The sequence below is a fragment of the Mixophyes fleayi genome, chromosome 11 (assembly GCF_038048845.1).
Source record: "Mixophyes fleayi isolate aMixFle1 chromosome 11, aMixFle1.hap1, whole genome shotgun sequence".
Lineage (NCBI taxonomy): Eukaryota > Metazoa > Chordata > Amphibia > Anura > Limnodynastidae > Mixophyes > Mixophyes fleayi.
The window spans coordinates 8,641,229-8,663,420 of record NC_134412.1 but is presented as its reverse complement, the minus strand read 5'-3'; the positions used below and the strand labels follow the sequence as shown (position 1 = coordinate 8,663,420).

General features: G+C 38.0%; 2 protein-coding genes across 3 annotated transcripts in view; one reads left to right on the top strand and one right to left on the bottom strand.

Moving 5' to 3' along the window:
- Positions 1-22,192, bottom strand: part of LOC142107450 (uncharacterized) — a 223,850-nt gene that overhangs the window by 36,516 nt on the left and 165,142 nt on the right. The window lies entirely within an intron of this gene.
- LOC142106912 (lysozyme C-1-like) lies at positions 5,936-17,824 on the top strand. 2 transcript variants are annotated; one of them, XM_075189964.1, is made up of 5 exons: positions 5,936-6,011; positions 10,511-10,676; positions 12,228-12,386; positions 13,734-13,812; positions 17,628-17,824. In XM_075189964.1, exons 2-5 carry the CDS (start codon positions 10,538-10,540, stop codon positions 17,686-17,688), a joined length of 438 nt encoding a protein of 145 aa, XP_075046065.1. In that variant the 5' UTR covers positions 5,936-6,011; positions 10,511-10,537; the 3' UTR covers positions 17,689-17,824. The 2 variants fall into 2 exon arrangements, with proteins under 2 accessions (XP_075046065.1, XP_075046066.1); XM_075189965.1 differs by lacking the exon at positions 5,936-6,011 and adding an exon at positions 7,051-7,150.

Below are 22,192 nucleotides of genomic sequence, written 5' to 3'. Positions count from 1 at the left end.
TCAGCAGCACAATTCTGTGGTCTGAGAATTACTAAAAAGCATGAATGAGGCTTCTTATTCCAGGTGCTTCTTAATCACTTCTTATTCCTGCTCCAGCTTCTTATTCAGAAAACTTTATATTTAAAGGATTAAATCAAGTTTGATCACTGATTTAACATTAGATTAAAACTAATGAGTGTCTATTGCACAAATTGCAATTGTATTAAGCCTGGCCCAACATGGGTTAGGACATGAAATCAGGTGGCAAAGTGGGCACAGTGACCATATTTTATCATTTGGAAAAACTAGCTGTAGTGTTGCAAGTGTTAACTCCCATTGGGTCACACACTTGATAGTGGGAATTAACAGAGGGTGGTCAGTTACATATTACCCACTTGTATTTTTCCTGGCCCGACAATGTTTTGGGCATGAAATCAGTTGGCAAAGTGGACACAGATACTATTTTGATCATTGGGAACAAGTAGCTAAAGTTTGCTTATCTCATATTTCTCATTGGATACCAAGCCATGCACTTCAGACACAGTATCATTCATTCATACATACCAGATGAAGTTGTTGTGATCAATTTAACTTACTGGGGCCAGAGAAGCTGTCCCTACATAAGGTCCATTTCTCTTTCTATTTCTCTTTAAGGTCCATTGCCAAGTGACACATTGCTCAGACCCTCTCACACACCACAGACATGCCTGTAACGCAACATTAATTAATGGTTAATTTAATATTTTTTAGATCTATCCTTAAGGGTAATATAAGTGGGACCAACACATCTTTTCTTTACTTGTCTATTGGACTTCTCAACCGAACACTCCCGACTTTTGCAATTAATATGGGGGGAGGAGGGAGGAATCATCTCCTGACAGACCAATATATTCTGCAAATGAAAAGAAGGAAAGAGCTCTATATTGGAGGCACTCTCAATCCATACTGAATTTATAACAAAAAAATATTAGTTTAAAATCGTGTCTTTATTTTTATTCATGAAAAGATTTTTTTTGACAAACTTCTTTTTTCTCTTTTCTCTCCCAAATAAAATATAATTAAAGTTATAGGGAATGTTTGAAATATAAAAAAAAGGTAGGGGTAGAGAGTTTCACCCCTAAGGTGGTCAATAAGTTATTTAGTTATTGTTTTAGTAGATCTAGATAATTGTAATTTCCTTCCTCCAATCACTGCTTTAGATCCAGGTTTAATATCTAATATTTCCAAAAACATTTGTTTAGTTACAGGATATTAAAGGATATTACATTGATATGTTTGTATTTATAATTCATTTGGCTGCTTCTATTAGATTATATGAAGTAATATTTACTTACTGGCATTCCTGATAGCTTCGTGGTAGCTTGCAATATTTTCATAAAATATTGGGTGACTTATTTGCATAATAATCTTTTAAATCATTTAAATCTATAATTACTTCCTCACTGGTTCGAGAGCCATTATAGCATAACAATAGATTAGACAGGAATGCCAGTAGATTTTGCAACACTGAAATATCTTCCAATATAATCTAATAGATGCTGCCATATGAAATATAGGTAAAAAATTTTTATCTAAATCATGAAACTTAGATTTGTTTGGGGGGGGAAATATCAAACTCTGAAACTAAAGAAGTGATTGGTGGAGAAATATTATAATATCTAGATCTACTAAAATAATAATAAATAAAAAAGAAATAAAATGCGCTAAATAAAATGTTGATAAGCTATGGGGTAAAACTATCCCCCCTATTTTTAATCTTTCACACATCTTCTATAGCTGGTTATCACATTATTATTTTAAATTATATTTCACTTGTGAGAAAAAAAAAGATAAAAAGAGTCTGACAAAAAAATCTTTTAATGGATGAAAATAAAAAGACATGATTTTAAACTAATATTTTTTTGTTATAATTTAAGTATGGACTGAGAGTGCCACCAATATAGAGCTCGTTCCTTCTTTTCTTTTAGTAATAGTGACACTTTATTCTGGAAGTGAAGCCCCATAGAAAAATAATATTAAGGATTAATATAAAATAAAAGTGAGAATCCACTGATAATGGTCTCTATGTGACTAATGTGGTAAGACTAACTACCTTCAGATTCTATGACTATTTATTCTTCCTTTGAGGCTTACCCATCACTAGGGAATTATGACCCCCACCCACCACTCCCTTCCCTTTCAGGATTTGCTAATATCTGCCTTATACCAGGGTTCATTATTTTTTCTTCTTCCAGAAATTACTGCTACCATCAGTTTCTCTAGCCATGACTTTCCCACCACTGACACTTGAGTTTTAATTACTCTTTGTGCTCTACTCCTCAAGCCCTTTCCTTCTCCCAATAAACTCTCCTTTTTACCCAATACTAGCCATTTCCTGCTTCTTTTATCCTTACCAATTTCTGCTCCAGAAACATCCTTCTTTTTACTTTTCTTTTTTATACCTTATACTGATGTTTACTTGAGTACTAGAGACCCATCATTTTCTCCAATAATTTCCTCTTCCTCATCAGCGGTACAAGAAGAAGGGAAAAACAATGTAAATTCTTAGTTTGTTCTTTTGGTACCTGCTCTTTCTCCTTTTTCTTTGTTCTGTTGTTACCCACTCCTCCCATGAAAGACCTACTGTCCCCTTTGCAGCCTTAATAGTTTTAGACTTTGCATTTTGTCCTCTGGAGGAGACACCTAAGAAGTGTTTAATATGTTTTTTTAATCTCTAACATCTTTAAAATCGGTCACTCTAAGGTGCCCTAGAGCGTTGCATTTATAGCACTGGTAGGGTTGCCCGGGATAAAGGCACTTGATCTTGTCCTGCCCTATGTATACGGCTATATAAATGTGCGCTGTACGCTGTACAGTGAGACTTTAAGGCACTCAAAGGCTTGACTCTCATCGTCGGGCTCCTTGCTCAGTGATGATTCAAAATATGCATTTCTCTCCAGCCAGTATGTGGGATCAGCTGTACTAAAATGGTGACTTTAACTCTCTCCTGATGGGTAATAGCGATGTGGGGTACACTCCATTATTTTGTATATGATTATTTCCTATCCAGGTTTAATCTAATATACATTTTTCTAAGTTAAAACCCACATACCTTTTTTGGGTATCAATAGGGAAATGCAATTGCTGGCTGTCAGGTGCCGTCCTCGCTGTTCCTCCGTGAAGTGGAGACGGCCGCCCGATAGTTTCGGTCGGAGGCGTCCTGTTGCTAAACAACAAGTACGCAGCGTACCCGGCCGTCCTTGCGCCGTCGGGCACATGCGCAGTAGTGCGTCCCTTTGCTAGGCAACGTGACGCTTTTCTTGAATCAGCGGTCAGCATGGCTGACCACCCACATACTCCTCCTATCACCTCCTTGCTGCCAATATTTTAACTCGCCTTTGGCACATTTTGGGTGCCAGAGTATCAGGTCTCCTGTCTCCAGCTACTGTTCCTGTGTATTGTTGTCTTGGTTGTGACCTCGGCTTCCTTTGACCATTCTACTAGATTATGATACTCCATCTATTTGTTGTGACCTCGGCCTGTCTGACCTCTTTTTGGATTCTCGTTTATGGCTTGACCGGGATTGCCTGGCTCTTCTCTGCCACCACAATGGTAGCTGTCTTGGTTGCAAGGGATACACATGTTGCAGTACTCCAAGTCCAAACCTCCTTACGGGGGTCCCTGGTGAACACCAGGGATTCGATAGACTACGTACCCCCTTGTTCAGTAGCGCTAATATCAATTGGTGATTCTGATACATCCCTGAGTCTGACAGTGGTATCTTTTGAAGTCTGACACTGGCAATGTGCCGTCAGACATCACCTCGACATCCAGCTATGCCCATTGCCGGATATTATGGTACAGAAATCTCTGCTCATTTTCCCTCACATCTCTATGGGGCCAGAAGGAAAATAAACAAAGATTTAAGTAAAATTTCTACTTTGTAAATAGTGGTATAACTAACAATAACTAACAATAACCAACATGTGCAACTCAAATATAGTTACTTAAAATGGTGTATTAAAGTAGACATTATTTGCAAACAGGATATAAGCAGTAAATGGGACATGGTCACTACTACATTTATTACACATATGTACTGCACACAGCATTCTCACACAAACACATGTGTGATACCCCAAAATCTGAGTACCCTAGGGTGTATCTATATGTTTTTAATTTGTTAAATGTTATAAGTGTTTATAAAGATTTAAGAAAAAAAAAAAAAATTCTTGAGGGAAAGTGACAGTTGGGAGTGGTTGGTGGTTGCCGGGGGTGACAGTTGTTGGTGGTTGGTGGTTGCCAGGGGTGACAGGAGAGAGGAGTGTGATACTCAGGACCGCTGAGAGAGATCCCTGTGTCTGGATAGACAGAGAGAAAAATAGGGACAGAATGACAATGGGACAAAGTGATATATAACCAGATTAAAAGTGAAGAAAGTGTAAGAAGAGAAGAAGATAAGAAGTGAGCCAAAGAGAGGTGTGAGTAACAAGGAAAGTGCTGAAAACAAATAAGCAGTATAGAGATCTGTGACATCACACTAAACAGAGACTGAGCTATGTACTGAGAACAGTGTGAGAGGAGAGAAAGTAGAGAGGTCTGTGAATACACACAACAGAGACTGTGTAATTCAGTTTATATGGCGTGAAAAAGTAATTTATGGGCCCCAACCTTGTGCACCACTGCTACAAATAATTATCGAAATATATGATGTGGGTCTTAAAGTTGTATGGAGAAATGAAGTTATACATTAGTTTTAGAGATATCAGTGGTAATAGTAAGGTGAATTTATAGGTTTGCCAATTGTAAATAGTTTTAAAGTGATAAGATATTGGTTAAAAATAATTGTGTGCTTCTAAAATGAATATCAGAATAAGTAATAATAATAAAAGAAAGTTAGTTCAGAACACACTTGTGTCATTTTAAATCTCTGAATAAATCTCCTGACCTCTCTGGTGCATAGAGAATCTGAAGTGTTAAAACCAGAAAGAGAACAATCTAATACTGGTGAGGTGCAATTTCAACGTATTACTCTAAATAACACCACGCGGGGTATTACACATGTACACAGATTTATAGATGTATATACATTATATTATCAAGCACGACATTTATAACTATGCAAAGGCTATTTTAAATGTTCATACTTTAATTTTTTTTTTTTTTATATATATCATATGATATTGTATACAGCGTACAATAAATACACATGCAAACACAGTGGTTACATCACGAGCACATCATATACTATTATTACTTACATTTATATGGTTGTTCTTCTACGGACGGAGTTACCCCATTGCACTCGCAGGCATACTACCAATTCATCCATAATGGTCCACTAGACATAAACAGACTCCTAACAGTGCAAAGAGAAACTTCTGATTACGCATGTTATGGGAAGAACAGCAAGACCCCAGGTTTCTCTGCACAGTCAGATATGTGCTTATCAACCTAGTCATGGAACCATTAATGATGAATTGTCCAAAAACATACTGGTAGGTTATTTGGCTGCTAACAAATTGACGTCTGTCTGTCTGTCTGTCTGTGTTCGTGAAAATTAGACTGTAAGCCCCAATGGGGCAGGGACTGATGTGAGTGAGTTCTCTGTGCAGCGCTGCGGAATTAGTGCCGCTATATAAATAAATGGTGGTGATGATGATGATGATGATGAATTGTCAAAGTGTCTGTTAGTGCAAGAAGGAAATTTAGGAGCCTTTTACTCTCACTGAACTCTTTGACACTCGCCACCAATCCAGGGTCCCTTTTAGGGGTGGGTTTGGGGTTTCTGTTGCCCAGGACCCCCCCTACCTCTATACTCAACTGTACAGAGGTGATGGAAATAAATATAAACCTACTATGTGAAGCAACTCTGGATTTTCCCCCCAGAAGTTCCCCACAGTGATTATGCAAAAAAAGAGAGGTGGGAGGTTCAATCAGCTGAGAACTTATCAGTTATGTGCCAAGTGCCTTCCTTATATAATCAAGGGACACCCAGCATAGATCTAAAGGAAATAGGGAATTTCTAGCTGACTGAACTGCAGAGAAAGAGGGTGAGTAATGTCAGTCTCTCTGTCTCCCAGTCTTGTCTGTGCGTCTGCCTGTCTCCCAGTACTGTCTGTGCGTCTGCCTGTCTCCCAGTCCTGTCTGTGCGTCTGCCTGTCTCCCAGTCCTGTCTGTGCGTCTGCCTGTCTCCCAGTCCTGTCTGTGCGTCTGCCTGTCTCCAAGTCCTGTCTGTGCGTCTGCCTGTCTCCAAGTCCTGTCTGTGCGTCTGCCTGTCTCCCAGTCCTGTCTGTGCGTCTGCCTGTCTCCCAGTTCTGTCTGTGCGTCTGCCTGTCTCCCAGTCCTGTCTGTGCGTCTGCCTGTCTCCCAGTCCTGTCTGTGCGTCTGCCTGTCTCCAAGTCCTGTCTGTGCGTCTGCCTGTCTCCAAGTCCTGTCTGTGCGTCTGCCTGTCTCCCAGTCCTGTCTGTGCGTCTGCCTGTCTCCCAGTTCTGTCTGTGCGTCTGCCTGTCTCCCAGTCCTGTCTGTGCCTCTGCCTGTCTCCCAGTCCTGTCTGTGTATCAGTCTATTTCCTAGTCCTGTCTGTTTGTTTGCATAAGGTATGCAGTGTATTGTCTGTTAGAGCAGACCTAGACCCGTATTCAACAGAGGTTTCTTCACATCCGCTACTTGTTGAATATGGATGCACATGCATTTTTTAAAAAAAATGCACATTATTTTCTTTTTGCGTTTCTTAATGAATGAGGCCCTATGTCTCTAGATAGTAATAATTATATTGTTGGTGAGTAGCATCTCTTTTCTCCCTTTCATTAATTATTTTTGCACTGCCCCATTCCGTTCAGACACGCCTGCTTCTACTTGTCGGCTGGCACACAATCAATAGACTGTGCAGTGTAGCACTGCTTGTCCTGTGCTTTGCTCTCACTGCACAGTATACATGCTGCTAGTAAACTGAAGCTGATTGTTTATACTCAAGTGTCTGATGATCTCCAACTGACAAGAAACAAGCTTGTTACACTATGAAAGAACGGTTACATTTACAAAGACTTGATGATCAACTACAATCAGAGTGTGAATCATCAACTTCAGCATCAACATTTATTTATATAGCGCCAGCAAATTCCGCAGCCCTTTACAATTGGGAACAAACACAGTAATAAAACAATACTGGGTAATACAAACAGACAGCGAGGTAAGAGGGCCCTGCCCAGGAGCTTGCAATCTATGGGAGGAGTGTGAATGCTTTTGCCTGGCTTCTGTAACACATTGCTGGAAGATGTTTTCTCCTGTGAGCTCATATGTGTTTCTATGTTATCTGGATCTCACTATCTGGCTTTTCGGTCTATTGACGAGAGTGGGTTCTATCCTAGATCCTGATTCTTCTTCTTCCCTTTTAAACTGATTGATAACATTCTTTTCAACAGTGGATCAGTTATAACTTCCAGATTTATATGTTCCATGATCGCAGCTTGTTTGTTTAGTAGCCAACTAGGCAGATTTTCTCTTATGGCCATTATATGTTTTAACTGTTATTGTTTTATAATGCAATATTCTGAAAAAAATACTTTTAGCGTTGGCTGTAAACCATTACATGGTGATCAGATTTGTTAAGTTTAAACATGACAATCTAATTCTTCTTCTTCAGATGAAAATAGTGTCTAGCAAGGTGCGCTGGGAGTTGTAGTTCCAGAACAGCTTCCAAGCTTATCTCTGCTCTAAACTTTCTCACAGTAGTGAACATTCATATCTACCTGTCTGACATCTTAAATATTTTGTAGCATAGGAGAAATACAGATATTGATCTTCACATACAAGCTGTCTTCAGTTTATGTAGCAAGTAGAATATTTTTGATATTGGTCACCAGACACTTGAAACTGACATTTGTCCATACAATTTACTTGATATGTACAGGAAGAGTTTGCAGGTCTTTAATATACTAGTCTAGACCACAAGTTAAAAGATAAATAGCAACAGATCCCAGAAGGATTGGTATATTGACTTTAGTACTCAGAACTGTACACTGCATACCATAGATTCTTCATAAACTCCTAAATGCCCTCATTGGCATCCAGTATCCCTCTTTATCTTCCAAAAGTTCCGTTTGTGCCTATTATTGGCTGAATGTGCCTGATTATATACACTATATATGGATTTTGCATGTGAAAGTGGAGAGGTTTCAGGAGGTGCAAAATATTGTGGGTATGGAGCGTTGACAATTATCTGTGGGCTACATGATGCACTCGTAACACTCATTGTGTGCCCAAGTTTAATTTATCTATATAATGTTAAAAAGAACCTAAAACTAATTTCACAATCAAAATTTCTAAAGTTTACAATAATATATATATATATATATATATATAATATATAAATGCTTAGTGGCGTGTGTGTGTGGGAAAAAAAAAACAAGTTGCAGCGCCACCTGCTGGGCAGAGTTATACACTGACCTACTAAATTCTTAGTGTGTGTGGGAAAAAAAAATCAAAAAAGGGCTGAAATTTGGTAGGGCTCAAACTCATTTTCGTGAGGTAATTTTACCTCATGAACACACATTAAAAAGGCCGCTTGCGTCGGGAACTAACGCTCTTCCCCTGAGGAGGCCTGGGCTAGGTCCAAATGCATGACAAGAACCTTTTTAAGACCTTAAGTAGCTTGATTTGACTAGAATGCATGAGTATCATGCACGGGTTAACATATATATATATATATATATATATATATATATATATATATATATATATATAAAGATTCAAGCAACAAATAGATATAACATGGCGCGTAACTCAGCAATGATAATTGTCCCAAAAATTCTGCATTTAGAAGGTACTTTGCCAATGTCCAGGCGGCTGTCAATTCCCATTAAACCAGATGGTGGACTGGAGGAAATCTATGACAAAACATATAGGATAGGATGCCAAAATAGTGTAGTATTGTTAAATAATAGAAAATATTACAGTGACTGTCACCATAAACCAATGAACAGAATGATCCACAAGTGCTGTATAATAGGATATTCCAAATTTGATAGCAGAGTCAACCAAGGATACCAGTGAAAACAGAGAGTAATAATTTTCATGCAAACGCTCTTATGCACCAAGCCTCTTCCATAGTGATATGCATACCAGAAAAATAACTTTAATGCTTATCTGATTGTAGTCATGAGGAATACACTTGTCTCCTGATTGTTCTCAAATATAGGTTACAAAGAACATGGGACCGGATTCATTAAGGATCTTAAATGTAGAGGTATCTTATTTCAGTCTCCTGGACAAAACCATGTTACAATGCAAGGGGTGCAAACTAGTTTTCTGTTTTGCACATAAGTTAAATACTGACTGTTTTTTCATGTAGCTGCAGATTTTTAAAAATGCTTTGTGTGGCAGACTCCTCTCTCTGCCTCCAGCAGGGTATCTACACTCTAGTGAGTCAGTAGCAGACCCACATGTGCTAAAGGAATGGAAGAGCAGGAGGTGTGAGAAGGGGATAAAAAAGGGTAGGGGCGGGGAATCATTAGGAAGAATGAGCATATCTTTTGGCTGTGCATCCTGTTTAGTAGCCTAAGCATTCTGTCCTAGGCTGACCCACGGTGACAGGAAGGGAGGTGAGCCAGACAGTAAAGGGGTCTCATTCACATTGCCAGCAGTAGGACATTTAACATGGTGGTCAAGCCCGATAAGCCTGGGACAGCAAACCAAGGCCCCCAGACCACTCACTTTCCACACACAACTGTGGATATAGGGTTGACCCATAAGTCAAGGTGATGGTATGGGGCAACCAGTAACTATAGGGGATACACCACTGGCTGCTTGTGCTTTAAACAACCCTGGAATATATAATCTTGAAGGAATGTTTCCATCATTCAAATTTTATATGTAGCTTTTGCTTTTTTTTTCTGTTCAGGCGGTGTGATCTCTACTCGGCTTGTACCAGAATAAAAATGTGAATTTCTCATGCAGTACAAGAGAGCAAAGTGGTGTTGCTTAAATTGACATTATAAGGAATAATGCACAAATTACTATCATTTATAATAATTCCAAGACATGTATAAAAGCACTCGGCATATGGCTGAGTTTCATTGTATTATTATTATAATATCACAAAATTTCTTACTTACTTTTAACATTCTTATAACTTACAGCATGAAATGCATTATTCCATATATAATAAACAACACACCCAGTATCCCAAGCAGTTTGCCTGGTCAAAGAAAAATCTCCACTGTTTGTCCCACCCCCTATGACCATGCTTGATACCAGTTAGCAGAATTGGTTTAAAAAAATGCTGATTAAACCCAGGCAACGTTCAATACTTTTAAATAATACAAATGCGATTGACAAGAATCACACTGTTTGACACTACAATGCCAAATTAGAATCAATTATTTTTATAATCAATGTACTTTTAATGTGTTTTAGGTTTATATTCCAAATTATTAATGTAATCATATTGCTTTCCTATGTATCACTTTTTTATATAAAAACAATACTAGAATTCTTCCTCAGATCCTTTTGAAACATCTGTTTTGCTGTTTCTACTATTATTATTGTACAGAAATCACCCCGAATTACTCTAAACAACATGAAGGTCATCCTGTGCCTTGCTTTCTTTCTGTGCTTGCACCTCGGATCAGAGGGCAAAGTCTACACCAAATGCGAATTGATCAGGATCTTCAAACAAAGAGGGCTGGCTGAATATCTTGGACATAGTCTAGCCGACTGTATGTATACTCAATACTAAGATGAGATAAGTAATTTGACAATGAAAAGTTGTATATATAAATGTAGCAGGAATTCAACAAGACATAGTCAATTTTACATTTGTCTTTAAAGGGCCTTATATTTCTAGGAGGGTTAGATATCCTCTTCACCCAAAACATTTGCTCAATTCAGCATGGTACCAGGATTTCCTGTGACCAAGGACCTGTACTGACTGGTTGAAGGATGTGACACATTGCTCAGTCGATATATATTTATTTATTCTTATTTATTTATATTTTGCCACCCTATTAGAGAGCACTGCAGGGAGAATATTTAATCACTCATACATCAGTCCCTGCCTCATCGGAGCATACAATTTAAATTCCCTACCAAACAAACATACACTATGTGCCATTCCCATTATTATTATTATAATTATTGATTTCTAAGGCGCAACAGATTCCGTAGCACCAGACAGTCATACGAATACAGACACGGGGGCTTAGTGGTTAGCACTTCTTCCTCACAGCACTGGGGTCATAAATTTGATTCCTGACCATGGCCTTATCTGTGTGGAGTTTGTATGGGTTTCCTCCAGGTGCTCCGGTTTCCTCCCACAATCGATAACCATACTTGTAGGTTAATTGGCTGCTATCAAATTGACCTTAGTCTGTCTGTGTGTGTTAAGGAATTTAGACTGTAAGCTCCAATGGGGCAGGGACTCATGTGAGGTCTCTGTACAGCGCTGCAGAATTTGTGCCGCTATATAAATAAATGATGATAACTAATATAATAAGTAAAATCACAAATACAAGAAGCAGTTATGCATAAGTAAAACAGATGAGTGTGAGCAAGACTGTAAGTACTCACAAAGAGTGTAGGTAAAGACATGAAAAAGACATTCAAGGGAGACGGACAATAGACAGACATGAGAGAGCGGACCCTGCCCTTGAAAGCTTACATTCCTACTAAACAAATATACACTATGGTCAGTTCTAGGCAGCAACCAATTAACCATTATGACTATTAGGAATGTTAGAGGAATCCCATTCAAAAACAGGGAGAACATACAGAATCTACACAGATTTGTCCCTCCACAGAATCAAACCCGTGACCCCAGTGCTGTGAGGCAGCAATACTAATCACTGTGCCTCCAGAGTGTCAGACAAGCCTGACTAGATGGCTGCAACGCTGGTGCAAGTAGAAGCCATTCCAGTAATTCCATTAATTCCCTTCCTCCTGCAACTCTTTCTTTATTATAGAGTAGATCTAGAGTGGTCCCTCCAGAACCCTGGAACTGCTGAATTGAGCCCATGTGGATTGTCGTAGGAGAGGGACGCCCACATATTTGTTAGTGTAAGAAAGAGAAATGTGTAAAATCCCATCCAAAGGTGGATATCAAATAAAATGTCTCAATGATGTAAATGATCCTTAGTGTATTGATTGACTACACACTCATGATTATTAGTTAAGCCAAGAAAATAGCAGCCACAAGTTGGGTGTAGTCAATGTATACACTCTTCAGGTTGAAAATGCTGAAATATTCACTGTGTAATTAAATCATGTAACAGGGGTGTGCCTCGCCTTTCATGAAAGTGGCTACAACACTAGACTTGTGAACAACAATGGCCCAAGTCGAGACTATGGAATATTTCAGATTAACAGCAAATATTGGTGCAATGATGGGAGGACACCAAGAGCAACCAATGGATGTGGCTTGAGTTGTCAAAGTAAGTATACCGTATAGATTGCTTTGTACAATTAATCTGGACACAAAGCCAATACTTTGTAAGATACCAACATTTTAGGTTGAAATGCCAATTAGCCTGGTGCAAATTAGAAAATTAAATTGTCTGATTGGATGTTATGGTTTAGTAAAAATTTTACACCCGAGAATAATAATAATAATACTAAAAGACCTTCAATCAGTATTTAAGCTAGTGCTACATTAGAAGTCAGAGATATGTAGAACAAAGTATATTCAGTGAGGTTCTCCTACCAAGATATATCTCAACACGGGCGTACCCACAAGCTACTTGCCCATGCCGACTGGCAGAGAGTGTACCAGGGGTTAACAGGCAAAGGTTTCCACACTGTCAGTGCTCACTGGGATACCATCAAGCCTGCAACCTGTATTCAGTACCGTGGACGTGGGAACATATTTTCAAACTTAAGCATATACCGAATAAAGAATGCTAAACGTTTATTAAACATAAATCACAAATAGAGCTAAAGAGCTTTGATGAAAGAGTTAAATCAATACTATAACTTAAAACAAACAGAGCACAATACGATACAAGACAATTCTCTTTATGGTGACCGTGAGGTATCCGTGTCCAACATAAGCTCGTAGATGCTGGGTACAAGGATTGCCAGTCCTTATCTCATGGGGTTACCTATCTCCTTCCTGGGGGTAAATGTATCATACTCCGGTTTCTTCAACTCGCGAGAGTTTGGCGAGATGACAGCTAAAACTTAAAGCGGCGCTGCCTTGTAAAGGGAAACTTGCCTCTACAAGGCAGCGCCGCTTTAAATTTTAGCTGTCATCTCGCCGAACTCCCGCGAGTTGAAGAAACCGGAGTATGATACATTTACCCCCTGGACTTTGGATAATTATTGTGAGTTAAATATTTCTAGTGGAAAAAGAATTTGGCTTTGGTAACCTGGAACACAACTCCAACACTCCATCATAAGAGGCATCAAGTCAGCCATATAGAAATTATAAATAGACACTTTAATTACACTGTTCCGCAATGTCTTCATTTTGTTCCCTTGCGGGTAAGTATAACCTATAAGAAAGTATATGTTCTATAATAAACTTTTAATGTTAAAAAGTGTTATGTAAAGAGGTGAAGGAGGCTAACAAGTCTGCACTGACATATGATACTAACAGTGTGTTTAATGATAGAAATCAATGCCATTTTGAATAAACCTTCATATAAATATGGCAGCATGTGGTGAACATCAATTGTTCCATCATTTAAGAACAGGTGAGACAGTATTGCTTACTTTCCTGTACAACATAAACAATGTTTTTTACTATTATTCTGACCCCAACATATGATTTTGTTATTTAGGTCTACTGAATGATGACATCAATGATGATATTGAATGTGCTAAAAGAGTTGTGAGAGATCGCAATGGTATTTCAGCTTGGTAAGTAAATGCTGATATTGTTTCAATGTTATTAAAAGTGACAGAGCTGTAGATAGTAATGATGGAGCTGCGAGTGAACTGAAAGAGGCAGCAAGGTGGGATTATTGATAAAGATGTATTTAAGTCAATAACAATCACATGAAAAAGAAATCCTAGTCTATTACTTAATGTTGTCTTTTTTCCCCTCAAAGATCTTGAGTAAACAAAAAAGATTATCTTATGATCAAATGTCACAAGACAGGTCAGGGGATCATGGCAGTAAGACCTTGTAGTGATACCCAATGTTGGGGTACCCACTCCACGTGTAGAAAACTCAGCCCAGGCAATTAGGAATAAATTAAACACATTTATTAAGTGCCAGAAGGTATTTATAGCTGACTAATAACCAAAAAAAATGGAAAAAAAATTCTCTCACAAAACACACACAGAGGAAATGCAAAGAATTACAGCCAGGATGCAATATATGTTTGTACTCCTCTTGGGAGCTTGAGCTTGGGAAAATATCCAGTAGCTGTCAGAATGGCATTGACACTATAGATGTCAAATCCCAAAAAAGCTTTGGGGAAAATGGTAAACAGTTCTCTTTGGCCTCACTGTAGGGTGCTAAATCCTCACTGATCTTTCCCCTTTACTTTTAGTGAACCAGAACAGCAGTTAGCTGCTCAGCCCAGGAGTATTCCTGCTTTTTTATGGACTATTATGGCAGACTGAGCCTGTTCCCTGTCACACCAGTCTGGCCTCTCACTAGCACATTCAAAGTACAGCACTGCCTTCAAGTCTCTCAGTAAAACTCAGCCCCTAGTTCTGACCATATACGATACTGCTCCAGAGTCTATACACAGTCCAACCTGATGGGACTTCATTCCATAGTCTCTGCCTGTCTGTATTACCCAGTATTGTTTCATTACTGCATTTGCTCTGCATTTGGAAAGCGCTACATACATTATTTTCTAGTGCTATATAAATAAATGATGATGATGGTCGGCAACAGTGGGGACATCTAATACAGTACAACACATCGACACCCATAGCCTAACCCGATCCTGTGTTAAGCAACAGAAACTAAATCAATTACATTCATTTCAGAAATACCTACCAATAAGTCTCCAGTTATTAGATCTCTCCTTCTCCACTCTCTCCTGTTATAGTTCACATGAAAAAAGGAATTTGCTGTCCTCACTGCAGGGGGTAATCATAGGAGGATTGAGTTAAACAGGGTAACACAAATTACACTCTCTCATTTAACAATATTAACACACAAATAAATATTATAATCCATTAACAGCAATATATTAATACATATTAACAGTATACCTTTTTTTGTTTTGGACACTAACACACTGAAAGAGAAAATGTCTCTGACTACTGCTAAGAGTACGAGTCCCGGGCGAGCTTAGCCTGTATTGAATGTGACTGGTATCAACTCCTTTTTGCACCAGGGGTTTGGAACCTTGAGATTTTGAAAACCTAGCAAGGTTGGGTAAATCTGCAAGGCACCAATCTATTCAAGCTTCACGTTACAATTGTGCCCGTGTCCAAATTCAGCTTTACAACCCTTCCACATGTAAAACGGTCACAATACCTGGTTAGTCCTGACATTTTACTCTACTTTATCTGGCAATGGGGTTGTCCAAATTATTACTAAAACAACGTACCCATGCATGAGTAGCGCTACCTGAGCTACACATTAGACTATGGTGCGGGTTAAAAACAAACACTTCGCATGGTTTCCATAAAACACTAGGGGGCACATTTATCATTATTCGGCAAAAGTGAGAAATAGTTATCAATCCTTATCGCAAGGATAAGGATTGAACTATTTCTCACATTTATTAAAAAGGGAACACAGAAACAGCAGTTCCGAAAAAAATCACACTTACTTCCCTCTTCGGACGCGCTGTGTCGGGATCTCCTCTTCTTCCTTCAATTGCACATGCGCACAAAGTCCCCACTCTGTCTCTGCAACTATCGTTGCAGAGAGAGCGCGCTGAGTGACAGGGAGGGATCATGTGATCCCTCCACACATGCGCTGTCCAGCTCTGCTCTCCGAAGCAGAGCTGACAGCAGTGGATTTCTTCAATTCGGATGATGTACGCCAGCTTCAGCTGCTGGTGTACATTATCAAGACAAGTTCCCGAAAAAAAAAAATTTTTTTCCGGGACTTGTTAGATTGCGGCCAGGAGCAGTCACCATTCTGTTGAATGGTGACTGCTCGCAAAAACGATCAGGAGTGCAAAGCAGCAGATATCCATGATATCTGCTGCGATGCACCTTTAATAAATTTGCGGAGGGCACATCGGGACTTTAATTCCACGGTAAGTGCACAATAGTGCATTACCGTGATTTGTTAAATATGTCCCTAGGAATGATATATTATAACAATATTCACCAAAAGGGTTACAATTACTAAATTACCAAATAACATTTTCGATCATACAATGCACAGTTGTTCCCATGAAGGGAATTACATACAGTACATGAAAGAGCGCAGCCCATGTTACCTAATTGCTAACTCTGGGTCCCATCTGCAGTGGCCGTAGGATTCCCTACCTTGTTTTCGGAGCATCAGTGGTCACGTACAGTGTCACCCATTGCAGTGATAACCAACAGGCTCATTTAAACCACAGAGTGTGTATATTATCGACTATTCTCTCATGGTAGTGTTAGCCCAGGAAAACTTTTATCCTCCAGGCAGTATTGTCAAAATGAATATCCTTTTATCAGGGGCATACTTTCATTTATTCAGGGGAAGCAGTCGTCCCAGCTCTTCCCTGACATCCCTATGGCTGCCCATGCGCTGCTCTAAAAATAAAAAAGAGCAGAGCAAATCCCTCTACTGATGTGTGCATGCTCACTGGGAGGGAGGAGAGAACGGCATTGCTGAGCCCCAACTCCAATTTTGCTATGGGCCTGGCAAACCACAGTTCTGCCACTGCCTTCAATCTCTGGATTTGGGTGATATACTGTGTATCTCCTGGGTTACATTCGATCATTCTTTTGGTGTAGAGAAGTCAGGTCTTCAACACTAACATTCATTGGTCCCGCTTATCTCTGGTTTATGGCACGGGGGTAGATCGGAGGACTTTACTTTCTGCGCAGTAGTCTTTGTTCCCTGTTGATGATTGTTCCAGTGAATCAGGCAATACAGTTTTAGGACAATGGAGAGCATACTTAGGGAACAATGGATTAGTGATTAAATCACAGAGGATGGGGTCTCCTCAATAGTTTAACCTATTATGTGAAAACCTAGTGAGCAGCTATCCTAGGAAGGATTTTACATGTTCAAAGCATAGACAGTTCGCCATTAACAGACATTACATTTATTAACAGGTGCCATGTACCTGCCTCTCCTTCACAGAAGCCATCATTTATCTAAGATTTTCCTCACAAATTCTGTAGCCTATAGACTTTTTCCTTTTGTCACTATTTATTTTGCTCTTAAAATAGATTCCCTTCCTAATGACCCTCACCCAACCCACTAACTTCTGATCTGACTACAAATCCCCAATCATTAACTTCAGCAGCCATTTCTCCTATCCCTGGTCATGACACCATCCACTTACATTCTTCTTTTGCTACAGATCTACTGGATTACCATTATTTTTGAGGCAGGAAAAGAGACAAGGACAACAACAATATTCTACAACATGGCACTACCTCTATATTACCATTATGTAGCACATAACACACAGGTTGTTTTTCACTTTTCAGAAAACAGTTCAAACAAAGCTCCTGGGACTGACACACCCAGATACTATATACAGGCAGTCACATTGATGTATCCTAACTATTTTTTTTGCATTTTTAACTGACAGGGTCGCCTGGAGGAACAAATGCAGGGGAAAGGATTTGCGTCAGTATACAGCAGGATGCTAAAAATGATGAGCAGGAAAGTGCCAGTGTCTCTCATTATACCCTACTGCTCTTTAAATAATTGAAGATTAAATCACATTATCTGATCAACACATACTCAACCAATGTATTCATAAATTAAACATGTTCTGGCACAAAACTGTGTGGTTATTCCTTAGACAATATGAAGAATGTTTAGTAATAACTGAAGTTCTAGCCTATCAACTGGGTTTAGGACTATTTAATTTACAGTAACAGAGTCAGATGGTTCTGTTGAAACAAATGGCGCAATCCAGCACCAGCCTCACAGCATAATAATTTCACCATTTGAACTTTAACCTGCCCCGTAGCCAATTAAATAAAATGGATCAAAATAGTGTACATCTGTATGTTTATTCATAAGGTATTTTAACAGGAAGAAACACATTGAGAGTCACCTACTTTTACAGCATGTCCTGTCATTCAAATGCCTTCTCTCCCAGAATGTCTGGTGGTCTTTTGAATTTCAGGAAGTCCTCCTGGACTCCTGGAAGTATGTGTTTGTGTGTATATATATATATATATATATATATATATATATATATATATACATACAACTCAGCATATTATGTTAAATTTGTGTAGTGAATAAAGGTTTGTTCAAAACCCATCAAAGGTTTTAGGGTATCATCTGTAGAGGTGCCAGTCATAATCAATTTGATGGTGATAACTGACATTTTATTGTTTCTTAAAAAAAAAAAAAATTCCACCACCACCCCAAGACATATGTAATTCAATTAAATCAAAGAAAGAACTCTATTATCACCTACGCCTATGCCACTCATATACACATCCAAAAATGGATATTAACAATTAACCCTTAATAAATTAACGAGACATATCTAATCTAATTCAGACTGAATACACTTTGAATTCTAATTAATCAAGTCCCAGTACAATTGGCTTTACACAGAACGCTTCACATTCATAACATTTTCCATTGTTTCCTGCTGAAACTGGCTTATAGAACCCGAATCTTAAGAGAACTCCACCCAACGCTTTACCTTCTTTGCTTGTAGATGGATCTATTGAGTATGCAGTGGAGAAAATATTAGATTCAATAAGGGTACAGAACCGAATATAATAACTGGTCCATTGGAGGTAGTAGAAGAAGGTGAAATGGTTTGAATCAAAATCTTATAGATATTAGTGTATATATATATATATATATCTATATATTGCATAAGATTTTCTCTTTCCGTCTTTTTAAATAATAAATGAGATGAGCAGGTTTCCAAAATATAATATTTCTATAGTTTATTATTAAAATGATATTATACATAAATACAGCCATACTGGACGAAGCAGACATACGCCCAGGGTCTCAAATGCCAATTGACACCCTATATTTGATTAACCAATACATTTATAGAGATGAAATTCCTTATTACTTCAAAACACACCTTCCCAGCTTACATCACTGCTGGCAATCTAAGTCTCTATAATTAAAATGGCATGTTCATCTTGGACGGTCATCTTGACCATTTACGGTGCCAATATTTCATTGGCCATATCCGACGATATTGTGCAATAATGGAAATTTACTGAAAACTTGTCTCTTGTTATGTAATTTCTGTATTGTGCAATATGTGTTTTTCTGTTATCTTAAAGCACAGAAACAAAATTCAAGTTCATTGGTTCATTCTATTGAACTAATTGGTAATATAGGGTTTTTTGTTAATAATTACTTTGACAGTTTCCCACCCTTTTATATACACATAAAAAAGTACTTTTTCATGTGACTATAATTAATTGAATGAGAGTATTTATATCTGTCAGCACTGATGTGCTCGGATTGGTTTGGCTTTCACAAATATTTGCATACGATACAAACCATACTTTAAACAAGTATACAATATTGCCATAATTATTATCACAATACATTTCATGTAAATATACAATAGGTTAGATAGCCACTTTCCAAGTCCAAAGAACCATATGCTTGGATATAACCATGTCCATGATGAATCATTTTAAAAGTCTTTATAATAATTTTGTCATCAAAATCCTTCTTCATATTATAGGCGTAGGTTATATAACATGTAATTATAGCTTCTGGATCGGAAGTGTCGTTGATTAGGTAATAAACAATGGACTCCAAGTTCAGTTTCAAGGATTAAACTTCATCCTCCTGATTGAGTCGTTAAATAGTCCAAAACTACTCAATGTTGTAAAAGTTCATATTTAAATACCTGTAATCCAAGTTCAACATAATGAAAGGTATCATGATAAATTTCAGTCACATTATCAATTAAATCCTGACAATTTCATATTGATTAGTCATAAATTTATAATTTCCCTAAGTAAACATATTAGCAATATTTATACCCACTGTATTTCTTACCATCTTATTAATGAGTAGAACATATTTTTATTAATAATATCTTTTTCAACTCATCGTACAACACTGTATAAAACTGAGGAACCACTTTTCCTAAACAACATAATTCATAATTAATTTAAATTTATATTTTCCATATTATATTTATATAATAAAGTTTTCCTGGTAAAAGAAATAAACCACAATATTCTAACGCCACGGTTGAGATTATCATACCCAAGTGACATTTTTTATCTAGTATCGTTTTCTCTTCGCCTGAGTCTGGTTCTTATAGTGTATGCTTAAAAAGTCGATTATACTAATACAAAGTGCCTTGTGTACATATTTTACACTTTAGTGCTTTGGTGTTATACCTTTCAAACTTAGTTACATCTGTTTGATGTTCTATCTTTAGTTTAGCTTTCTCATTTTATGTCATTTCTAAATCTCTGTCTATATCAAACATACAAGGTTCTTTACCCTCGGGGCCATATGTTTTGGGCACTGTAACCACTGTGTTACACTTATTCATGCAAACTCTTACAACTTGCAGTATTTATTGTTCTACGGCAGCAATGTATATACCTGATGCTGTCCTTTATCTGAGGTGTTATCGTTTTAACCTCATTTATTGTTTTATTAAACAAAAAAAAGAAATGTATTCAGTTAGGTGGTGCTAAAACTATAACCGGAGGTTTAGTCAAGTTACATATATTTCCCCTAATCTACACATATAAATTCTACATTTGTGAGCAGAAATTATTTATAAGATTGTATACTGTATATAAACGGAATAAACCATACCCTTCATTCAAACTAGATGAGTGATCGCAGTTACTCGTTTGTTACATGTATAAATATTTTTGCTGAGAAATGAAATACATTTGTTACCTGTTAAGAAATCATCGAGAACTGAACGGAATGGTTAGACAAAACCTGACATCAAAGGCTCTCGTTTTTGCTCTTACTATGATTTCTATGATGCATTAGCTGGAATAGAAGCAATAGTAGACTTATGTGTTCCACTGCTTCTCAGCTCGTGAATTGGTTGTCTGGACATTCCCTCATTCACATGTTACACCTTGCTCGTTACTTTGTTTTAGCATTTGCTAGTCTGGGTAGTTGTGCTCTGTCTCATGTTCCTGTCTTTGTTACTGACCCCGGCTTGTGTTTGACCACTAGATTTTGTCTGCATCAAACTCTGCTCATTACTAACTACCCTTTCTGTTGCCCATGATGACCTTTGCCTGCCTCTTTGATTGTGTCTGCTGCTTGCCTCCACCTCTGCTAGTAACTGGTCATATTTCGTGCCACCTGGACCAACCTATGCTTGTTACCATTCTTTCAGAATGCTTCATATGTTGACCTCTGCTTGTTACCATTCCAACCCGTTAAGCTATCCGCCCTGACACTGGTTGGTGACCTGGCCCGTTTATACATTGTGTACCACAGTCACCAGTGCATTTTACTTGTCCCATTTTGTATATAGTTACCTTTTGTATTATCTGTATTCTATTGTTAAGACTTCTATATATCTTTGTTTGCATCAGACCACAAATAAACCTATACTACTGCATTGAAGGGGTGGGGTACCTTCTAACGATAGTGACAACAACGACTGTGAGGAGGCCGACATGATTACACCGGAGGTGTAATCCAGGACAGGCTTATAACACTGACAGCTTGAAAACGACACTGGAAACAGCTCTGATGAAGAAACATCCCGGCAGGCTACAATGACGTCAGTTTCAAGTTCCCCACTGTAATTCTGGCTGTTAAGGTGGTAATTTAAAGAAGCGGTGGCTGCACAATGTTGTAGGCTTTGTAAAGAGCAATGTACAGACAGAGCCTCCTTAAATTAGCAGTGAATGACAGTGCCTATTAACTGTTCAGTGTTGCATTATAGTCTTGTTTTGTGTCTCCTGTTATGCAAGGAAGTATAAATAATTAGAATTATTGTGTTTTTAATCTTGTAATCTGTATAACTGTAAATAAATAATTATTAAAAAAAAGAACTGAGTTTCCATGTCAAATTACATTTTTGGAATCATTAAAACTATAGATATATAGCAAAACTGCATACAAATATATTTATGTCAGATTGCAAAGGTTTGGACAAAATTTTCACAGTCAAAGAGCTAAGATTATACATCTGTGTATATAGTATAT